The sequence below is a fragment of the Chiloscyllium plagiosum genome, unplaced genomic scaffold (assembly GCF_037043375.1).
Source record: "Chiloscyllium plagiosum isolate Xiang-an unplaced genomic scaffold, Cpla_swu_hap1 HiC_scaffold_3, whole genome shotgun sequence".
Classification (NCBI taxonomy): domain Eukaryota; kingdom Metazoa; phylum Chordata; class Chondrichthyes; order Orectolobiformes; family Hemiscylliidae; genus Chiloscyllium; species Chiloscyllium plagiosum.
This window is the reverse complement of record NW_028270141.1, coordinates 56,362,591-56,386,946: the sequence shown is the minus strand read 5'-3', so window position 1 is coordinate 56,386,946 and position 24,356 is coordinate 56,362,591. Positions and strand designations below refer to the sequence as shown.

General features: G+C 43.1%; 1 protein-coding gene across 1 annotated transcript in view; it reads left to right on the top strand.

Annotated features, from left to right (window-relative positions):
- The window catches only part of b3gat2 (beta-1,3-glucuronyltransferase 2 (glucuronosyltransferase S)), a 116,703-nt gene that overhangs the window by 61,671 nt on the left and 30,676 nt on the right, over positions 1–24,356 (top strand). The window contains exon 2 of the mRNA XM_043681835.2: positions 1,621–1,765. Within this exon, the coding sequence (XP_043537770.2) occupies positions 1,621–1,765 (145 nt within the window). The remainder of the gene's footprint in view (positions 1–1,620; positions 1,766–24,356) is intronic.

Below are 24,356 nucleotides of genomic sequence, written 5' to 3'. Positions count from 1 at the left end.
TTTAATCAGTGTAGACCTGCATTAAGTGTCAGTCTTAAAGAGGACAAGGGATACCTCATCTCAAATTAGAAGTACTAAACATTTTAGTAGTCAAAATATATTGGAAAGAGCAGTGGAGATTGTTGATTACTCACGGATATTTAACAATTTAAAGTGCTGAATCATGTGTGGAAGTTACACAGTTTTAGCTGCTGAATCATGAGTGGTGCTGAATTATAGTTGGGCTTTTATGGTTTTAAGTGCTGAATAATGACTGGGAGTTTTGGGGTTTAAAACATTAACAACATGGCTCCTTTTGATTATATGATGAATATAATGAACCCAGAGAAATACTCCTTCACCCATTCGACACAATCACAGCAACTACACCATCAGTCACTGGGCCATGAACAACCTCTGAGTTTGCTGCTACCAAGTACATTCTGTCTGTGCCCTGAGTTCCAGATTGTCAAACTGTGTATAGCAGTATAATATACAGTTTAAACAAAACCTAGATAAGCTACCTGGCTATAGCACTTTTTTTCCCAACAGCCCTTTTGAAAAGGCATCCGAGTGTGATTTTCACATCTGATGAGCGCAGCTTAAACACTTATCTTGTTCTCTGATGTCCTTTAGGGAAGAATTCTGTCACCCTTACCCAGTCTGACCTGCATGCAACTCTAGACTCAAGCAATGTGGTTGACTCTTAACTAACCTGTGAAATAACTGAGCAAGTCTCAATTTGAGAAAGTCTCAAAAAAGAAATAAAAACGAACAGGCAGCCTGGCATTGACCCTGCAAAGTCGTCCTTAGTAACACCTGTGGAATAGTACCTAAAATTGGAAGAGCTGTCTCACAGATTAGTTAATCCAACCATAGACATATTCACTACCAGTCAAAATATGTACTTTACTCAGGTCAGAATTGTGATAGAAAACTCCTTAGTTCCTGGATGAGTGCAGCTCCAATAATACTTGAGAAGCTTCACACCACCATCAAGTGAGCTTCACAAAGCAGCTCACTTGATTGGCACCATATCTACAAAGTTCACTTCCTTCACTACTGACCCTCAGCAGCAGCAGTGCATACCATGTCCAAGATGAATTTCAGAAATTAATCAAGGCTTGCATCTTGCAAACCCATGACCAATATCATGTATTCGGAGAAGGGCAGCAGATACGTGGCAACACCACCAACTGCAAGTTTTCCTCCAAGTCACTCACCATCCTGACTTGAAAGGTTATCACCTTTCCTTCACTGTCATCAGATCACAATTCTAGATTTTTGTCCTGAACAGCATTGTGGGTCTCCATACATGGACTGCAACAGTTCAAGAAGGCAGTTCAGCAACACATTCTCAGGGACTACTTGGGATGGATAAATAAATGCTGGCTCACAAGTGAGTGGAAAAAGACCTCAATAAGTCACCGGATACAGTGCCAGATGTTCACTATACCCTTTGTTTGATTCTCTTCTCATGCAAATCTGTCAGCACATAAGACAGCAGGCTACTGACCATGGGGTCATGCACTCTCCCAGCACACAATACTAAGTATTGTGTTGGCTTTATTCCTGTGCTTGCTTCAAGGTGATCACTGAGTCTCGTGTGACTGCATGTCAATACAATGGCACCTTTTGCAGATGCGACTGACCCATAAAGTGTCTGTATGGCCGGTTGGATTGGTTGGTGGACGACGTTATGAACGCCCAATAGTGAAAGAAGGGCATGTTGTCGGCTGGTACACAGGTTGGAGACCAGACAGACCCTTCGCCATTGACATGGCAGGTAAGACTGATACAGATTTCTCTTTCATTCTGAAAATTATAGAATCAGCTATTTCGATTTATATTTATTTCCTGCTTTCTCTGGTCTCCCATTTTGATTTAGCCCCTTCCTATTTCCCCTTCCTCTCCCTCACCTTAGATACTTTGCATGGCCCTTAATGGGCTGTGTGCATAATTATTCAATTAGAAGTACGAGTGATTTGCTAATGGTGTTTACTTGATGGAAAATCAAATACCGCAATGATGTGGTGATGAAGAAAACTCTCTCAGATCTTGGAGGGAAGAAGGTTTTTACATTGCCTGCATTGCAAACATTAAGCTGTTTTGAATTGTCACTAGCACTATTTTCACCCATCAGAGGTAATGTGTCCGTGCTGTCTCTTAGTAATTGCTACAATTACAGAATTGTATGTTGATAAAGTACCTTGGATCAACATGTATGTATCATTTCAATTGTAGGGCAGTTATGAACTTAGCATGCTTTTAACATTTGAAATAGGACTGGAATATATAAATACAACAATGTCCATTCCATTAAGTTATATAAATTCTGTAAACTGTGAGATGTTTTAGGGCGGCACGGTGGCTCAGTGGTTGGCACTGCTGCCTCACAGCACCAGGGTCCCAGGTTTGATTCCAGGTGACTGTGTGGAGTTTGCACGTTCTCCCTGTGTCTGCGTGTGTTTCCTCCGGGTGCTCCGGTTTCCTCCCACAGTCCAAAGATGTGCAGGTCAGGTGAATTGGCTGTGCTAAATTGCCCGTAGTGTTAGGCGCATTAGTCAGAGGGAAATGGGACTGGTGGGTTACTCTTCGGAGGGTCGGTGTGGATTTGTTGGGCCGAAGGGCCTGTTTCCATGATGTAGGGAATCTAATCTAATCTAATCATAACTAGGACATATGCCACCACCACTCTCCTCCACTTTGCTGAACTTGTACTTTCACTGAACAATTTCTCCTTTAATTCATCTCACTCCTGCCAAGTCAAAGGTGTGGCTATGGGAAACCACATGGGTCCCAGTTAGTTCCATGTATGGAGTATGTTGAACAATCCTTGTTCCAGTCCTACATTTGCCCCCTCCCGCAACTCTTTTCTCAATACATTGATGACTGTTTCAGTGCCACTTCACGCTTCTGACTGAACTTTGAAAAATGTTTTCATTTTTGCCTTCAATTTCCACCCCTCTATAACATTCATATTGTCCATGTCGACACTTCTCTTTGTTTCCTTGACCTCTCCTTCTCCATTTCAGGAAATAAACTGTCCACTGTCATCCACAACAAAGCCACTGTTTTCCATAGCTCCCTTCGCTATAGTTCTTCACACCCCATGTCGTGCAAGGATTACATCCCATTCTCCCAGTTCCTTCACCAACAACATGTTTGTTCAGACGATGCATTTTCCAAAATTTCCTGCCCACTGTGGTTGACCAGGCCCTTAACTGCATCAGACCTATCACCATACTTCCGCTCTTACCCCTTGCCCACTCACAATAGTGTGATCATGTCCTCCTTATTCTCACTTTTCATCCCACCAGCCTCCGTAGTCAAAGGGTCATTCTCCGCCATTTCAGACAACTCCAGCAGAACACTACCACCAAACACATATTCCCCTCACTCCCTCTGTCTGTATATCACAGGGATCGTTCCCTCCAGGACACACTAGACCATTCCTCGACCAGATACCCTTTCCATAGCATCATCCAATGTAATCCTCTTTGCCCATCATCCAAAGACCAAAACAGTAATTCCAGATGAAGCAGCATTTCACCTGTATGTCCTCCAAATTTGTGTATTGTATTCACTGCACTCAATGTGGCCTAATCTACATTGGAGAAGCTCAACACATACTGGGTGACCGCGTTGCAGAACACCTCTGGTCCATATACAAAATTCACCGCGACCTTCCTTTAACCGGTCATTTTAATGCAGCATCTTGCTGGCATGACCACTTGTCTGTCCTCGGCATGCTGCAATGCTCCAGAGAATCACAGTGCAAACTGGAGGGAGAACATCTCATCTTCAAGCTAGACAGTTTACAACCTTCTGGGCTCATTGTTGAGTTCAGTATCTTCAAATTGTGAACCAACTTCCATTCCTTCTTTTTGCAAGTGTTGGATAACTTTATCCCACTGAGACAGGCAAGGAATGGTAAGGTGAAGGAACCTTGGATGACAAGAATAGAGGAGCTTCTCATCAAAAGGAAGAAGGAAGCTTACCTAAGATTGAGAAAGAAAGGATCTGGCACAGCTTTTGAGGATTACAGGGTAGCTAGGAAAGAACTCAAAATTGGACTGAGGAGAGCTAGGACAGGGCACGAAAAAGCCTTGATGGGAAGGATTAGGGAAAACCCAACGGCGTTCTACACATACATGAGGAATAAGAGAGTGATCAGAGACAGAGGCTAGGGCTGATCAGGGATAGTGGAGGGAACTTGTGCCTGGAGTCTGAAGAGGTAGGGGAGGCCCTAAATTAGTTTTTTGCTTCAGTATTCACTGGAGAGAGGGACCTTGTTGATGGTGAGAACACCGTGGATCAAGTTAATAAGCTTGAACAGATTGGTATTAAGGAAAGTCAATGTGCTGGAAATTTTGGGAAGCATCAAGATAGATAAGTCCCAAGGGCCGGACCAGATATATCCAAGGTTACTACGGAAAGCAAGGAATGAGATTGCTGCACCTCTGGCAATGATCTTTGCATCCTCACTCACTGATTGGGGGGAGATTAATATTGTTCCATGGCTTTGTAAGGGGCAGGTCATGCCTCACAAGCCTTATTGAGTTATTTGAGGATGTGATGAGACAAACTGATTAGATTCCCTACAGTATGGAAACAGAATCTTTGGCCCAACAAGTCCACACCGACCCTCTAAAGAATAACCCATCCAGACCCATTCCCCTAACCTATATTTACCTCTGACTAATGCACCTAACATTATGGGCAATTTTGGATGGCCAATTCACCTTACCTGCACACCTTTGGATTGTGGGAGGAAACTGGAGCACCTGGAGGAAACCCATGCAGAATGTGCTAACTCCACACAGACAGTCACCTGAGGCTGGAATCAAACCTAGAACCCTGGTGCTGTGAGGCAGCAGTGCTAACCACTGAGTCACCGTGCCACCCCTGGTCAAGCAGTAGATGTGATGTATATAGATTTCAGTAAGGCATTTGATATGGCTTCCCATGGTAGGCTCATTCAGAAAGTTAGGAGGTATGGGATACAGAGATATTTGGCTGTCTGATTACAGAATTGGCTGGCTGAAAGAAGACAGCGGGTGCTACTGGATGGAGAGTATTCCTCCTGGAGCTCGGTGACTGGGTGGGTGGATTAGTAAGCTTGGTGAAGACAAAAAGGTCAGTGGTGTTGTAGGAAGTGTCGAGGGCTGTTGCAGACTACAACAAGACATTGACAGGACGCAGAGCTGAGCTCAGAAATGGTAGATGGAGTTCAAACTGGATAAATGAGAAGTGATTTATTTTGGAAGGTCAAATTTGAATGCTGAATGCAGGGTTAAAGAGAGGATTCTTGGCAGTGTAGAAGCACAGGGGGAATCTTGGGGTCCATGTACGTAGATCCCTCAAAGTTGCCACCCAAGTTGACAGGATTGTTAAGAAGGCGTATGGTGTTTTGGCTTTCATTAACAGGAGGATTGAGATTAAGAGCTGCGAGGTTTGTCTGTAGCTCTATAAAACCATGTGGTTAGACCACACTTGGAATATTGTGTCCAGTTCTGGTCGCCTTATTATAGGAAGGATGTAGATGCTTTAGAGAGAGTGCAGAGGAGATTTACCAGGATGCTTTCTGGATTGGAGGGTTTGTCGTATGGAGAGAGGTTGAGTGAGCTCAGGCTTTTCACACTGGAGAGAAGAAGGAAGACAGATGACTTGATAGAGGTGTACAAGGTAATAAAAGGCGTAGATAGCCAGAGACTTTTCGCCAGGGCAGAAATGACTGTCATGAGGGGTCATAAGTTTAGGTGATTGGAGGAAGGTATAGGGGAGATGTCAGAGGTAGGTTCATTACGCAAAGAGTGGTAGGTGCATGGAATGCACTGCCTGCGGTGGTAGCTGGGTCAGACGCATTAGGGACATTTAAGCGACTGCTGGATAAGCACATGGACGACAGTAAATTGAGGGTTTGTAGATTAGGTTGATCTTAGATTAAGATAAATGCTTGACACAACATTGTGGGCTGAATGGCATGTACTGTGCTATACTCTTCTATGCTCATTGTTCTATGTTGTATCATCAGGTAAAAACCAGCATTAAGTGTGTTCAAGAAAAACTTCTTGAGCAATATTTGGATGCCCCTACTAGAGAAGGAACAAAACTTGGCCTTCTCCTGGGAAATAAGGTAATGCAAATGACAGAGGTGTTGGTAGGGGAGCACTTTGGGACCAGTGTACATAATTCTGTTAGGTTTAAAATAGTTATTGAAAAAGATAAACCTTCTTTAAAAATTAAAGTTCTAAACTGGCGCAAAGCCAATTTTGATGTTATTAGATAGGAACTTTCAAAGTTGATTGGGGTAGGCTGTTTACAGGTAAAGGCAAGTGGGAGGCTTTCAAATATAAGATAATGAGAGTTCAGAAATGGTATGTTTTTGTTAGAATGAAGGGCAAGGCTGGCATGAGTAGGGAACACTGGATGTCTAGTGATATTGAGGCTCTGGTCAAGATAAAAAAAGTAGGTATGTCAGGTACAGACAGCTTGGATCAAGTGAATCTCTTGAGGAATGTCAGGGGAGTAGGAGTACACTTAAGAGGGCAAAAAGAGGACATGAGATGGTTTTGGCAGATAATGTTAAGGAGAATCCAGAAAGAGTACAAGTACACTAAGGGCAAAAAGGTATCTAGGGAGAGAGTAGGGCCCTTCAAAGATCAACAAGGCCATTTATGTGTGGAACCACAGGAAATGGATGAGATACTAAACAAAATATTTCACATAAGCATTTACTGTGGAGCAAAGTACAGAAGCTTGGGAACTTGAGGAAACAAATAGTGATGTCTTGAAAGGAGTCCAACATTACAGAAAAGGAGGTGCTGGAGGTCTTAAAACGTTATCAAGGTAGATAAATCCCAGGAACTGATCAAGCATATTGGAGGACATTGTGGGAAACTAGGGAAGAAATTAGCAGGGCCCCAAGCAGATATTTGCATCATCTGAAGCCACAAGTAAGGTGCCGGACGACGGAGAATTGTTAATATTGAGCCTTTATTTAAGAAAGGCTGCAAGGAAAAGCCAGGGAACTATAGACTGGTAGGCCTGACTTCAGTTCCAGGTTAGTTGTAGAGGGAATTCTGAGAGACAGTATTTGCATACGTTTGGAAAGACAAGGACTAACCAGAGTCAGTCATGACTTTGTGCATGGGAAATTCTGTCTCACAAACTCAACTGAGTTTTTTGCGGATGTGGCCAAAAGGATAGATGAAGGCAGAGTGGTAGACAATGTCTACAAGGACTTTAGCAAGGCCTTTGAGAAGGTTCCGCGTGGTAGACGGGTTATTAAGATTAGATTAGATTCCCTACAGAGTGGACATAGACCCTTTGGCCAAACAAGCCCACATTGATCCTCAGAAGAGTAACCCACCTAGACCCATCTCCCCACATTTACCCCTGACTAATGCACCTAACATTATGGGCAATTTAGCATGGCCAATTCACCTGGCCTGTACATCTTTGGATTATGAGAGGAAACCAGAGCACCCGGAGGAAACCCATACAGACAGAGGGAGAATGTGCAAACTCCACACAATCCTGAGCCGGGAATCAAACCTGGGTCCCTGGCATTGTGAGGCAGTAGTGCTAACCACTGAGCCACCAGGTTAGATAACATACAATCCAGGGAGAACTAGCTGGTTGGATGCAAAATTGGCTTCACACCATTAGATAGAGAGTGGTAATAGAAGATTGTTATTTGGACTGGAGGCTTGTGACCAGAGGTATGTCGCCAGGGTTGTGCTTGATCCACTGTTATTTATCATGTATATAAAATGGTTTGGATGAGAATATAGGAGGCATGGATAGAAATTTGCAGATAACACCAAAACTGGTGGTATACTGGACAGTGAAGAAGGCTAAGTGTACAACAAGATCATGATCAGCTGGGCCAATGGGCCATGAATTGGCAGATATTTAATTTAGATAAATGTGAGGTATTGCATTTTGCTAAGACAAACCAGGATAAGATTTATACAATTAGTGGACTCATTTTGGAGCATCTGTAATGCTGAGGAGGTTGTGGATAGCACATTTAGCAAATTGGTCACACCGCAGATTAGGATTGCTGAGGGAGACAGGGAATGAGTGGAAGTGACCAAAAGGCAGAGAAAGAGCAGGAAGGCAGTGCAGGTGTCCCCTGCGATCATCTCCCTCCAAAACACATATACCGTTTTGGATGTTGTTGGGGAAAGATGGCTCACCAGGGAAGGCAGCAGTAGCCAGGTTCATGGCACCGTGGCTGGCTCTGCTGTACACAAGGAAGGGAAAAATGTGGAAGGGCTATAATCATAGGGGATTCAATTGTAAGGGGAGTAGATCGGTGGTTTTGTGGCTGAAAACAAGACTCCCGAATGATATGTTGTCTCCCAGGTGCACGGATCTGGGATGATTCAGATCGGCTGCAGGACATTTTGAAGGGGGAGTTTGAACTTGCCTTGGTGCATATAGGCACCAATGATATAGGTAAAAATGGGATTAAATCCTACAATCAGAATTTAGGGAGTTAGGAGCCAAGTTAAAAAGTAGGACCTCAGAGGTAGTAATCTCAGGATTGCTACCAGTGCCACAAATTAGTCAGAGTAGAAATGAAAGTAAAGGCAGGATGAATGAGTCACTTGAGAGATGGTGCAGGAGGGAGGGGTTCAGATTTTTGGAACATTAGGACAGGTTCTGGGGGAGTGGGACTATTACAAATTGAATGGTCTACATTTGGTCTGAACTGGAACCAATGTCCTTGTTAACGCTGTTAGGGAGGGTTTAAACTGATGTGGGAGGGGGATGGGAACCAAATGAGGAGATTGGGGCGCAACGATGGCACAGTGGTTAGCACTGCTGCCTCACAGCCCCAGATACCCTGGTTCAATTCCCACCTTGGGCAACTGTCTGTGTGGAGTTTGCACATTCGCCCCACATTCCGGGTGCTCTGGTTTCCTCCCACAGTCCAAACATGTGCAGGTTTGGTGAATTGGCCATGCTAAATTGCCGCAGTGTTAGGTGAAGGGGTAAATGTAGGGGAATGGATATGGGTGGGTTGCTCTTCGGAGGGTCTGTGTGGACTTGTTGGGCTGAAGGGCTTGTTTCCACAGAGTAAATAATCTAATCTAAAAAAAAATTAGTGGACAGTAAGGAGGTAGTAACTAAATCCTGTAAGGTACCGGATAACAAAGTCAGCATGATTAATGGGAAGAGTAACCAGGGAGCAGATGATGAGGGAAGGGCATGTTTGGCAACTAAATATCCCAGGATGTAGATGTTTCAGGCGGGCTAGAGAGGGATGTTAAAGGGGTGGAGGAGTTGCATTACTGGTCAGAGAGGATATCACAGCTGTGTTGAAGGAGGGCACTATGGAAGTCTCGAGCTGTGAGGCAATATGGGCAGAGCTCAGAAATAGTAAAGGTGTTTTGATTGTACGATAGGCCTCCCAACAGTGAACGTGAGATAGAGGTACAAATATGTAAACAGATTATAGAAAGATGTAGAAGGGTGGTGGTGATAGGAGATTTTAATTTTCCCAATATATACTGGGATTCACTTCATCTTAGGGGTCTAGATGGAGCAGAATTTGTAAGGAGCATCCAGAAGGGCTTTCTAGAGTAGTATGCAAATAGTCCAACTGGGGAAAGGGCCATACTGGATCTGGTGTTGGTGAATGAGCCCAGCCAGGTGGTTGAAGTTTCAGTAGGGGATTACTTTGGAAATAGTGATCACAATTCCATAAGTTTTAGAATACTCACGGACAAAGACGAGAATGGTCCTAAAGGAAGAGTGCTAAATTGGGGGAAGGCCAACTATAGCAAAATTCAGCAGGAGCTGAGGAATGTGGATGGCGAGCAGCTATTTGAAGGTAAATCCACATTTGATATGTGGGAGGCTTTTAAAGAGAGGTTGATGAGAGTGCAGGACAGACATGTCCCTGTGAAAATGAGGGCTAGAAATAGCAAGATTAGGGAACCATGGATGACAGAGACTAGCTAAGCGGAAAAAGGAAGCATACATAAGGTCAAGGCAACTCAAGACAGATGAAGCATTGGAAGAATACCAGGAATGTAGGACCAGTCTGAAAAGAGGAATTAAGAGGGCTGAAAGGGGTCATGAGATATCTTTAGGAAACAGGGTTAAGGAGAATCCAAAAGCCTTTTATTCATATATAAAAAGCAAGAAGGTAACTAGAAAAAGGGTTGGCCTACTCAAGGATAAAGGAGGGAAGTTATACGTGGAGTCAGAGAAAACGGGTGAGATTCTTAACGAATACTTTGCATCAGTATTCACCCAGGAGAGGGACATAACCGATGTTGAGGTTAGGGATAGATGTTTGATTATTCTAGGTCAAGTTGGCATAAGGAGGGAGGAAGTGTTGGGTAGTCTAAAAGGCATCAAGGTGGAAAGTCTCCAGATCCAGATGGGATCTATCCCAGGTTATTGAGGAAAGCAAGAGAGGAAATAGTTGGGGCCTTAACAGATATCTTGGCAACATCCTTGAACACAGGTGAGATCCCGGAGGACTGGAAAATTGTTAATGTTGTTCCCTTGTTTGAGAAGGGTAGCAGGGATAATCTAGGTAATTATAGACTGGTGAGCCTGATGTCAGTGGTAAGGAAGCTGCTGGAGAAGATACTGAGGGATAGAGAGTGTATTTCCATTTGGAAGAAAATGGGCTTATCAGTGATAGGCAACATGGTTGTGCATGGAAGGTCATGTCTTACCAACTTAGAGTTTTTTGTGGAAGTGACAAGGTTGTTTGATGAGCAAAGGGCTCTAGATGTCATATACATGGACTTCAGTAAAGCGTTTAATAAGGTTCCCCATCGTAGGCTCATGGAGAAAGTCAAGTTGCATGGGGTCCAAGGTGCACCAGCTAGATGGATAGAGAACTGGCTGGGCAGCAGGAGACAGAGAGTAGTAGAAAGGAGTTTCTCAAAATGGACAACTGTGACCAGTGGTGTTCCACAGGGATCCATACTGGAACTACTGTTGTTTGTGATATACATAAATGATCTAGAGCAAGGTGGTTTTATTAGCAAGTTTACAGATGTCACTAAGATTGGTTGAGTAGCAGATAGTGAAGGGAGCTGTCAGAGAATGCAGCAGATTGGAGAGTTGAGCAGAGAAATGGCAGATGGAGTTCAATCGGGCAAATGCAAGGTGATGAACTTTGGAAGATCCAATTCAAGAGCAAATTATACTGTAAATGGAAAATCCTTGGGGAAAATTGATGTACAGAGGGGTCTGGGTGTTGTGGTCCTTTGTACCCTGAAGGTGACTATAGAGTGGTCAAGGAGGCATACGGCATGCTTTCCTTCATCGGATGGAGTACTGAGTACAAGAGTTGGCAGACCATGTTACAGTTGTATAAGGTTTTGATTCAGCCATATTTGGAATGCTATGTACAGTTCTGGTCACCACATTACCAAAAGGATGTAGATACTTTGGAGAGGGTGCAGAGGAGGTTCACCAAGATGTTGCCTGGTATGGAGGGTGCTAGCTATGAAGAGAGGTTGAATAGATTAGGATTATTTTCATTAGAAAAACGGAGGTTGAGGATGGAACATGATTGAGGTCTACAAAATCATGAGAGGTATAGACAGTGTGGATAGCAAGAAGCTTTTTCCTAGAATGGGGGACTCAATTACTAGGGGTCACAAGTTCAAGATGAGGGGGAGAAGTTTAAGGGAGATATGCATGGAAAGTTCTTTACGCAGACAATGATGGGTGCCTGGAATGTGTTGCCAGCGGAGGTGGTGGAGGTGGGCGTGATAGCATAATTTAAGATGTATCTAGATAGATACATGAATGAGCAGGAAACAGAGGGATACAGATCTTTAGAAAATAGGCGACAGGTTTAGATAGAGGATCTGGATCGGCTCCGGTTTGGAGGGCTGAAGGGCCTGTTCCTGTGCTGTAATTTTCTTTGTTCTTTGTAATGGTAGGGCCCTGCGGAATGTTGTCGAATAGACAGGCCTAGGGATTCAGAAACATAGTTCCTTAAAAGTGGCATCACAGGTAGACAAGATGGTGAAGGCAGCATTTTTTGCACACTTGCCTTCGTTGGTCAGAGCATTGAGTATATTGGGACATTATGCTGCGAATGTACAAGGCATTTTGATGTCAATTTTGGACTACTGCATACACCGCTTTTGTCACCCTGCTGTAAGAAAGATGTTATTAAACTGCAAAGGGTGCAGGAAAGATTTACAGGGATGTTACTGAGACTGGAGGATTGAAGTTATAAGGAGAGGGTGAATGGGCTGAGACTTTTATCCCTGGAGCATAGGAAGTTGAAGGGTAACCTTATACAGGTTTATAAAATCATGACAGGCATAGATAAGGTGCATAACCAAGGTCTTTTTCCCAGGGTAGGGGTGTCCAAAACTAGAAGGCATTGGTTTAAGGTAAGAGGGGAAAGATTTAGAAGTTTACCTGAGTGGCAATATTTTCACACAGAGGATGGTGTGTATATGGAATAAACTGCTAGAGGAAATGATAGAAGCAAGTACAATTACAAAATTTACAAGACATTTGAACAGATACATGAATAGGAAAGATTCAAAGTGATATGGGTCAAACCCAGGTAAATAGAACTAGTTCAGTTCAGGAAACCTGGTTAGCATGGATGTGTTGGACCAAAGGGTCTGCTTCAATCTGCATGATTCTATGACTATCCTCTTTGCATCCCAACAAACCACCTCCAAACCCCAGAATTTACTTGTCTAACATCCTTACTGCAGAAATGACCCTGCCATGACTTTCACTGTGCCGACCACCAGGACTGACTGTCACCCACCTCTTTAACTGACTTGGATGGACAGCCTTAACTGTAAACTGACTAGACCGCTGCCTGATCTCTGTGCACCTCCCTGACTGACCTACAACTCTCCAGGGGTTGCACTGGACTTCTGAGACTGATCATGGTCTAATAATGCCCCCCTGGAGGGGTTGCAGATGGTTGCCATGAGATTTTAGTGCCTAATATCCAAGATGGAAGACTGGAGGAACAAGTAGCAGTTGGAGCCACCAGGTAGCTGCATTACTTTCACATCTGCAATTGTCGCCATCTAGTTTCTATCCATTGCGTGAGACGATAGGAAACTGCATATCAATAAGGTGAGGTTGTAACCATGGTATGCAAATATACCTATCATGGCTCACTATGAGTTTAAAATCACACAGCACCAGGTTATAGTCCAACAGGTTTAATTGGAAGCATGCTAGCTTTCGGAGCATCGCTCCTTCATCAGGTCAACCTGATGAAGGAGCGATGCTCCGAAAGCTAGTGTGCTTCCAATTAAACCTGTTGGACTATAATCTGGTGTTGTGTGATTTTTAACTTTGTACACCCCAGTCCAACACCGGCATCTCCAAATCATCACTATGAGTTTGATTACATTGCATTCGTGGCACAGAAAATCAGCCATTCATCCCAATCGGCTTGTACTGATATTTATGCTTCATTCAAGCCTCCACCCACCTTATGCCATTTCAGCCTTTCAGCATGACCTTCTATCCCTTTCCTTTGAATACTCTGTCTAACTTTTTTCCTTTCAATGTATCTATAGTCTTTGCCTCAACCACTCCTTGTAGGTGCGAGTTCCACATTCTCACCACTCTACAGGGAAAATGTGGTCTCTCCTGAACTCCCTGTTCAGTGATGGTTTTATGTTGATGGCCAGACAGAGAAACATAAAAAAAAGTGCAGAAGTAGGCTATTCGGCCCTTCGAGTCTGCACCTTTATTCAAAACGTTCTTGGCTGATCGTGTAATCTCAGGCCCCTTGTCCCCTTTAGCTGCAAGAGCTACGTCCAGCTCACTCTTGAATGTTTCTCATGAATTGGCCCCAATTAGTGTCATCTGCAAACTTGAAGATATGCATTCAATTCTTTCATCCAAATCATTAATGTATATTGTGAACAATTGGAATCCCAGCACTGAACCCTGCGTCTCCTCACTCATCACTGCCTACAACTCTGAAAAGGACCCATTTATTCCAACTCTCTGCTTCCTGTCTGCCAACCAGTTTTCTACCCACATTAATACATTACCTCCAATATCATGAGCTTTAATTTTCTTTCTTTGAGGAGTCTTGTCAAAAGCCTTTTGAAAGTCCAGATACACAACACCTACAGATTCACCATTGTCCACTCTACTGGTCACATATTCAAACAATTATTTTCCTTTAGTGAGTCCATGTTGACTCGGACCGATTCTGTCACTGCTTTCCAAATGCTCAGTTATTACATCCATAAAAGTTGATTCCAGCATTTTTCCCACCACTGATATCAGGCTAACCAGCCTATAATTCCCCATTTTCTCTCTTCCTCCTTTCTTGAAGTGTGAGGTGATATTAGCTACCCTCCAGTCCATTGGAACTCTTCCAGATTGTTGGAAAATGATCACCACTATTGCATCCACTAAATGCATCCACTATTTCTAGGGCCCCTTCCTTAAGTATTCTAGGATGCAGAAAGTTAATCCCATCAATTTCCACAATACCTAACTAATATGGATTACATTAAGTTCCTCCTTCATGCTTGTCCATCTGTCCCCCAAAGTCAGTGTCCTCCTTAGTGAAGACAGTTTTCCAGCAGACTTTTTCTTTTCACATTTCTATAGATGATGGGCAGATGCTGGAGTCGCACTGTGGTGGACAAGGCCGAAAAAATCAAACACAAGGTTATAGTCCAACAGGTTTATTTGAAATTGCAAGCTTTCAGAATTCCACTCTTTCCTCAGGCTTGGTACGATAGGGACATATAAGACATAGTATTTATAGGTAAAGATTAACAACTTTAAAACTAGCTGCCCTTCTTGAATCCTTTAATAAGTTAGGAGGTAGACTGCTGATTAAAATGCAAAATCCAGATTCCTTTCAAGTCTTTGTCCCTAGATAATTCAAGGTTTTATCAATGTACTGGTGATATCTCAGGCTACACTATGTACTCTAGGTGTGAAGTCACACTTTGAATCTATGTTTTAAGAGGGTGTGTGAGAGAATGAGAGTGTGTGTGTGCACATTTGAGAGTGTAAGTTTGCGTGCGCGCGTGTGTCTATATAGAGAGGGCCTATGTACGTGTGTGAGGGTGTGCGTGTGTCAGCCTGTGAGAGGGGTATATAGTGTGTTGGGGTTACCTGTAGTGTGACAAGAACCCAAGATCACAGTTGAGACCATCTTCGAGGGTACAGAACTTAGCTATCAGCCTCTGCTCAGCGATTTTATATTGTTGCACATCTTGAAGTCTGCCTTGATGGATGCTCATCCAAAGATTGGAGGCTGAATGTCCTGGACTACTGAAGTGTTCCAGCACTGGGAGGGAACCCAGTGTCTAGACTCCTAACTTATTGAAGGATTCAACAAGGGCAGCTAATTTTAAAGTTGTTAACCTTTACCTATAAATACTGTGTCTTATATGTCCCTACCATACAAAGCCTGAGGAAAGAGTTGATCATTATGCATTGTCCATTCATCTGTTTTCATAGTATCTGCATGGTCTCACCATTGTACCATACCTCAGGGCATCCTTGCCTGCATCGTATAAGATAGACGACGTTAGCCAAGTTACATGAGTGGGTGATGTTGCCACGTGTGACAGTAGTATCTATGTCAATGATCTGACATGGCCTGTAGAGGTTGCCATGGCAACATTGTAGTCAATGTTGTCCTGAAGGCTGGGTAGTTTGCTGCTAACAATGGTCTCTTTAAGGTTTGGCAATTGTTTGAAGATGAGAAGTGGAGGCATATGGAAGGGTGTGACGAGGTATTCATCATCATCACTGATGTGTTGAAGCCTGCAAAGAACATGGTGTTGTTTCTCCGCTCCAAAGAAGTACTCAACAAGGACAGCTAGTCCTAAAGTTGTTAACTTTTTGCTTATAAATACTGTGTCTTATACCTCCCCATCATACCATGCCTGAGGAAGGAGCAGAGCTCCAAAAGCTTTCAATTTCAAATAAGCTTGTTGGATTATAACCTAATGTCATTTGATTTTTGACCACATTTATAGAAGCTTTTGCAGTTAGTTTTTATGTTTTCCACATGCTTTCATATTCTATTTTCCCTTTTTGAATTAAGCCCTTCGTCCTCCTCTGCTGAATTTAATATTTCTCTCAGTCCTCAGGTTTGTTGTTTATTCTGTGCCTCATCTTGGGCTTTAACATTATCCCAAACTTCCCTTGTTAGCATAATTGAGCCACTTTCCCTGTTTTGCTCTTATGCCAGATAAGGATGTACAATTGTTGAAGTCTATCCACGTGTTCTTTAGATGTCTGCCATTGCTTATCCACCATCAACTCCTTAAGTATCCTTGACCAGTTTATCCGAGTCAATGCATGCCTCATACATTCAAAGTTAGCACTAAGTTCAAGACCTTAGTTTCAGATTTAACTTGTGTCACTCTCCATCTTAATGAAGAATTCTACCATATTATGGTCATTCATCCCCAGAAGATCTCACACCACAAGGTTGCTATTAATCCTCTCTCATTACACAATACCCAGGCAAGGATAGCTTGCTCGCTAGTTGGTTTCTCAGCAGCATATTGATCAAGGAAACCATACTCTCACATTCCAGGAAATCCTATTCTTTCGCATTGCTACCAGTTGGTTAATCCAATCAGCATGTAGATTGAAATCACCCATAATAACTACTGTACCCTTACTGCATGCATCGCTAATTTCCTGTTTTTACAATCCCTAACCTCAACGTCTGTCTGGTGGTCTGTACACAAGTCCAATAATGTGTTTTTTTCCCAGTGGTTTTCTGCAGTTCTACCCATACAGATTTCACATCATCCTGGCTAATGTCCTCTCTTACTGTTGTTAGTTCTCTCCAGCCCACCAAGTTACCCACCTCCCTTTTATTTCCGTCAATCTTTCTGAAAATTAAATAACTCTGGACATTGAGTTCCCATCCTTGGTCACGCTGGAGCCAGGTCACCGTGATCTCAATTACATCATGTCCATTAATAACTGTCTGCAGTTAACTCATCCACATTATTACAAATGGTCCTTGCATTGAGACACAGAGCCTTCAAGCTCTTTTTTTTTTTACATTTATTGTCCTTTTAGAATAATGATGTGGGGGTGGGGTGGGTGCGGGGGGATGTGGGTGCAGGGGAAGGCCCTAGCTATGCCTGCTTCTTCATCGGGTACTGTGCTGCTGGGCTGTGAGATTTATTTACTATTTGCTGGTATGGATTTCATTCATTCATTCAATTTCACACAAATGCTTAAAGGGATAATGGCCCAGTTAAAAGATATTTAACAGGTAATTACAAATTGGGGCATCTATTCAGGTCCAGGAGATGGTTGGTAGGGGTTGATTAGTATTATAAAGTTTCATGGAGACTTGATGGGGATGGTATTGTTCTGTAAACTACACTTACTCAGAGGTAAACACTGATTAGATTAGATTAGATTACTTACAGTGTGGAAACAGGCCCTTCGGCCCAACAAGTCCACACCGCCCCGCCGAAGCGCAACCCACCCATACATTTACCCCTTACCTAACACTACGAGCAATTTAGTATGGCCAATTCACCTGACCTGCACATCTTTGGACTGTGGGAGGAAACCGGAGCACCCGGAGGAAACCCACGCAGACACGGGGAGAACGTGCAAACTCCACACAGCCTGAGGCGGGAATTGAACCCGGGTCTTTGGCGCTGTGAGGCAGCAGTGCTAACCACTGTACCACCGTGCCGCCTACTACTTGTAGCAAGGGTTGATAAGGTGTGAAAATGCAGTACAGAATAACTTCGGTTATCTGAACATCATTTATTCAAGTCTCTGATTATCCGAACAAGATCTCAAGGTCCTGTAAAAACATTATCAGTCATCCGAACAAAATACTCTCCGCCTGTCTCATTCGGATAACCGAGGTTCTTTTGTAATGGGAGAAAGTGAGGACTGCAGATGCTGGGGATCAGAGTTGAGTGTGGTACTGGAAAAGCATCAGAGGAGCAGGTGAATTGACATTTTGGGCATGAGTCCTTAATCAGGAATGACTAGGAATGTTCTGTAATGGGTTTGAAAGGGTTGTTTTTAAATTCTGGTATTATAGAATTCGCGGTTTTATGAATGAATGAATGAAACTGTGTTATAGTAAATAACGGGTTAGTAAAGGGTTCTGGAATGAATGGTCGGAGAACGTGGTATTAATGAATATAGTGAGCTGGTGAGTGAGTTAATAAAGATAACCTATAACACAATATCTCACAAGGAATATGGGCCAAGTGCTGGCAAATAGGACTAGATTTAATTGAGGATATCAGGTCGGCCTGGATGAGTTGGACTGAAAGGTTTGTTTCTGTGCTGTACATCTCTATGACTGTGACTAAGAAATTAAAAATATTACAGCCTTCTTAAATAAAGATTGTAAGGGTAATCCCAGCAATTACAGACCAATCAGTTTAACCTCAGTCGTGAGAAAACTTCTAGAGACAGTCATTCAGGATAGAGCTAGTTTTAATAGATGAACAAAGGTGGGTTCTTTAGGAAGAGTCAGCATGGATTTTTAAAGGAGAAGTTGTATTTAATTAACTTGGAGTTTTTTTTTAAAAGAGGTAACAGAAAGAATCCATTAGAGTAATGCTGTTAATGTTTATGCATGGACTTCCAAAAGGCCACAAATGGTCTTGAGTGGAAGTTATAGGACATGGTATAAAGGGACAATGGAAGTGTGAATACAAGTTTAGCTGAGTGATAGAAAATAGATAGTAATTATGATGGAACTGGATGGAAGAGTAATCAGTTGTGATGAAGGGGCAGAGGAGGTTTTGAAGAGGCCCCAGTGAATGAGTAGGGCACAGAGGGCAGGAACAGTTAGGATTTTGGGAGGATGAGCTGGGGTAAGAACCATTGAGTAAACATGATATACGTGTTGATGAGTATTGTAGTCCATGAACCTCTGTGACAGGTTTGTGCAGTGGCAAGCTCAGAATGAGTGGTTACCCTGAGATTGTAATATACTGGAGAAAAGATGGTGGCTCTTATCCTGAGCGCAGATAATCATTTTCCTTCATGCACTGCTAGCCATAGACCCAAGCTACTGTGGTGGCTGCAGATTGGCTAGGTCTGGTATAGACTCTCCTTTCCCAGTCTCTGGTTAAAACATTGCCCCTCTCTCCACCAGCCTGTCCATCAGTACCTCCTAGTTCCTGTTCATGGAGCAAGGACTGAGCTTCACTTTCTGGGCCATGTCCTCAGTGGTAATGGTGCAACAGAACAATGAGGGCCAGTTCCTTGCTTGCAGCATCCGAGTGGTGTGCAGCTGTGACAAGACGACCAAGAGGTGCAGCAAGTCTTGAGAAGATTTGTAGCTCAGATTGAGGTTCTGGATGTAGGTTTGCTCGCTGCACTGGAAGGTTCATTTGCAGACATTTCATCACCATACTAGGTAACATCTTCAGTCGGCCTCCAGGCGAATCAACAGTGCTTCACTGAAGATGTTATCTAGTAGGGTGACAAAACATCTGGAACTGAACCTTCCAGCTCAGTGAGCAAACCTACATCCAGAACCATGGAGGTGCAAGCAGCAACAGGTACTTCTTTCTTTCCTGCAGCGTGGTTGTACAAGAAAGCACTGACTACTATAATTTAGTGTAGTTAATCGAGAGAGGCCTCACTTGACAAATTACTTTGTCTGAAAAAGGGAACATTTAGCCTTTTGTCTACTTCAAACATAGACATTACTGGTACTGAGCCAAGCAATAACATAACTTAGAAGTCAGGTCCAGAAGTGCTAAAATGCAACTTTCATGCAGCTGTTCATATTGTAGGTGAGCTTTGGACAGTTGGGTAGGAACTTTCTTCTGAAAAGAGAACTTCGTCATTTTAACTTATGCCTCATTCAATCCCAATACCTGACTTCCTGCCCAGTTTGGGTGTGAAGGGAAGTTGTGTGTTGGGAAGGGTATCCAATCCCTGCTTAGACTAATCAGGGTCTATTAGAGTGAATAATCAAGGTGCCCTAACAAGAACATATTGAGGAGAACTCTGCTAGCCAGTTAAACAAACCACACTATTGGATCCTGCAATTTTCTGGCAGGAATGATATGTTGCTGACTTTTAAATGTCTGCCTGCCCATCTTCGAAATGAAGGAAAGATGGAACCCAAGAGAAAAAAAAACTTAGAAGTCCAGAAGTTATAAACAGAGAAAATATTCCTGGAATTCTGGCCTGGCAAGGTGCTTAAATTGAATTGTCTCTCTGCCTCTGACTTTTCCCTGAGCTTTCCCTTTGTTCCGCTTGCCACTTCTTTTTCAACAAGTTAAAAACCTATTATATTTCCACTTCTCCAATCTGAGAAGATTCACGCCAGACTTGAAACATTATGTTTCTGTCCCTGTAGATGCTGCCACACCTCCTGAGTTTCTCCACTATTTTCTGTTTTTAGTTCAGATCTCCAACATCTACAGTATTTTGCTTTTAATTCATTTTAGATGGAAACTCCCTCCCTAACAGCATTGTGGCTGTCCCTACACACTAAGGTTCATAACAGTTCAAGCCAGCAGCTCATTATCCCCTTCTCAACAGATGGACAGTAAAATGATGACATATGCCCCTGCGTAAATAAATTTTAAAAAGTCATTGAATAGTGAAAGGGGTTTTCGGGGCCTATGTTCCAAGATATTCTGGTTACAGACAGATTAAAAGAGTAGAGCAAACTAAAACTTAGCTCATCAACAGAGGAAATGCAACTTCTACTTAATGTTCAGAACATTCCCATACTAATATTTCACTTCCATTGTTCAGAAAAAAGTCACTTCAAATTATTTTCCCTGGACTGTCAGAAGCTGAGGAGTGACCTTATAGAGACTTAAAATCATGAGGGGTATGAATAGGGTAAATAGACAAGGTCTCTTCCCTGAGGTGAGGGACTCCAGAACTGGAGGGCATAGGTATAGGGTGAGGGGAAAAGAGTCTGCTCCACCATTCGATCACAACAGATATGTTTCTCAAACCTGCCTTCTCTGTGACCTACAATCCCCTTACTAATCAACTGAGTTAAAAAGAAGGCACACTGTTCAAATTAATTACAAATCAAACTCGTTAAAATATCAGGCTTTTATTCCTAAATAACCAGCAGCAACATTTTAAACCATAAACCATTTTTTTGTGACCAAAAGAGAAGATGCTGGAAAGTCGCAGCAGGTCTGGCAGCATCTGTAAGGAGAGGAAAGAGCTGACGTTGAGTTTAACTGACCCATTGTCAAAGCTTTTGTCGGAGAGAGGAGCAGTACTTCTTCAGGGTAGGCATTCCTGGAAGAGAGGTGGCAGTGGGTTAAACACTGGATAAAAGCAAATTACTGTGGATGCTAGAATCTCTTTTCTCTCTCCTTACAGATGCTGCCAGACCTGCTGAGAGATTTTCCAGCATTTTCTCTTTTGGTTTCAGATTCCAGCATCCACAGTAATTTGCTTTTAACCATCTTTTGTGCTTTTAACTCCTCCTGTACACTTGTGGATGAGGCATTGATTTTAAAATGTAATGATTCCTTAGAACTACCCAGAGCGCAAAATCAATGCCCCTGATAGCTGACAGCTTCCCCATACACTAAAAAAAGCTGCTATGTTGAGGATTCCTTCTCCCCACATGGTCAGAACAATTCAGAATTCATCTTCAACAAGCATGAAAAGAATTCTGGAGAAACTCACCAAGTCTGGCTGAAGAGGGTAACGGTTAATGTTTTAAGTTCTGGATGACTTCTTCAGAACTGAAGAACAGTTTCTCCAGCATCTGCAATTTTTTTTAAGCTTTGATTACATTTTATTGTCTGGTATAAATTATTATGAATTAACATGTGTTCCATGTAACAGTGAGTCTGTTGAGGACCAGCCAAATGAGGGTTCACAGCTAACGTTACATTGCAGTAATTGCTTCAGAGTTAAAATGACCCTGAATCCTCATTCTCCTGGGGTGTACATTTCAATGAACAAGACTAGTTATTAGGCTAATTCTTAAAGCACTGTTCATATTGCATTGACATCCACATCGATGATGATTTGCTTGTTCAAATTTTATCTTGGTCTGATTGGGTTTGAAACACATTTTTAAAGACCTTCATCATGATTGATCAGGAAAGAAGTGTCCACGCCAACAAAGCATGGGAGTTCTAGATTTGGAATAGTTTTGTCTGGTGAATGTTGTAATCATCAAGGTGATGAATGTTAAAGTGCTGAAGGAGTAGAGGCATTTATCTAAGTTTGTTGGTGATATTGACTTTTTTGGTGCAGTAAATTGTAGCACATTTGGAGCAGCAATTAGCAAAGGAATATTGATACAAGCTGGCTGAATGTTCCCCTCTTGACAAGGGACAGTCTGCATCAGGAGCAAATTCCAGGAACCCCTGCCACCCCAAGAAGTGCAAAACCTGTACCCATACCTCCTCCCTCACCTCTTTCCTAGGCCCCAGGGGATCCTTCCATATTTGACAGAGATTTACCTGTACTGTGTCTGTTGCTCTCAATGTAGTCTCCTGGACATTGGCAAGACAGGACACTAACTTGCAGAACATTTCAGAGAACATCTCTGGGATGCCCGCACCAAACAACCCCACTGCCCTGTGCCCAACCCTTTCAACTCCCCCTCCCACTCCACTAGGGACATGCACCGCCAAACTTTAGCCACCTGGAGGAAGAATACCTCATTTCTGCCTTGGGACCCTCCAACCACACAGGATAAATGAGAATTTCACCAGTTTCCTCATTTCCGACCACACCGCCACCAGCCTGCCACCCCCCCCATCCCAGATCCAAACTTCCAACTCTGCACCTCCCTCTTGAACTGTCCTACCTGAGCATCTTCCTTCCCATTTAGCTACTCCATTCTCCTCTCCGACCTATCACCTTCACCCCAACCTTCATCTACCTATCGCATTCCCAGCTACCTTCCCCTTAGACCCACTCCCTTCCCATTTATCTCTCAGTGCCCTTGGGCCACCCCCTCGTTCCTGATGAAGAGCACATGCTTGAAACATAGACTCTCCTGCTCCTCGGATGCTGCCTGACCTGCTGTACTTCTCCAGCACTGCACTCTTCTATTCTGATCTCCAGCATCTGCAGTCCTCACTTGCTCCTCATGGTCGCTGTCAATTTTGAAGTGTGCAAGTAGCTGACCAGCTGATGTTTTTGAATGAATTAATATTGTCATTGCATTGAGCCACACCCAAATCAATACAGTAGCACTGTTCGATTACCACCCTTGCGCAACTGTGTGAAGTTTGAACATTCTCTCCATGTCTGTGCCGGTTTCTTCCGAGAGCTCTGGCTTCCTCCCACCGTCACAAATATGTGCAGACTAAGTGAATATAGGGTCAGGGATGGAGTGGGTCTGGGTGGAATGCTATTCGGAGAGTTGGCGTGGACTTGTTGGGCCAACTAGCCTGCTTCCACACTGCAGGGACTCTATGCCATACAGTCTGTGTGTGGAGTAACAAGCAGTCTGGACCTGATGGAAATTGACAGATTATCTCTGCCTCCTGACAGTTATGAGCACACTCCACCATTCATTTAGATCATAGCTATGACCTAAATTTAACCTTAAGTCTACATTCCTGCTAATTCCGATACTCTCATCAAAAATCTATCTACCTCTGCTTTAAAAATATGTAAAGATTCTGCATGCACTGTCTTTGAGGAAGGGAATTCCAAAGACCCTCAACCCTCAAAAAAATATTTCCTCATCTGTCTTAATTGGTGACCCCTTGTTTTGAAATTCGACCCCTAGTTGTAGATTCTTCCACAAAAGAAAACAATTATGCCTAATAATTACAATAATGCCAACTGGATAAATTTCTGTCATATAGTAAGTTACAACTTGCTATGTAAGACAAGCACATCTTGTTAAGACACTTAGATTTATTTTCTGCCAATGATACCTCAACAGACCCTTATCTATGAGAGGCATAGATAGAGTCGATAGCCAGAGACTATTTCCCAGGGCAGAAATGACTAACACGAGGGGTCATAGTTTTAAGCTGGTTGGAGGAAAGTATAGAGGGGATGTCAGAGACGGGTTCTTTACACAGAGTTGAGAGAGCATGGAATGCGTTGCCAGCAGTTGTGGAGGCAGGGTCATTGGGGACATTTAAGAGACTCCTGGACATTCATATGGTCATAGAATTTTGAGGGTGCATACATGAGGATCAGTGGTCAGCACAACATCGTGGGCTGAAGGGCCTGTTCTGTGCTGTACTGTTCTATGTTCTATGTTCTCTGCATAGAATTGAGAATTGGCAGCAGCATTCTAAGCCAATCACAAGTCAGTATCATTTTAATGTATTGTGCATTTCAGTATCCTCCCATAGTTTTCATTTACTTGGTCTGGCTTTTGACAATGACATGGTTCATGCTAGCTCACAGTTGTAAACTATGGAGGA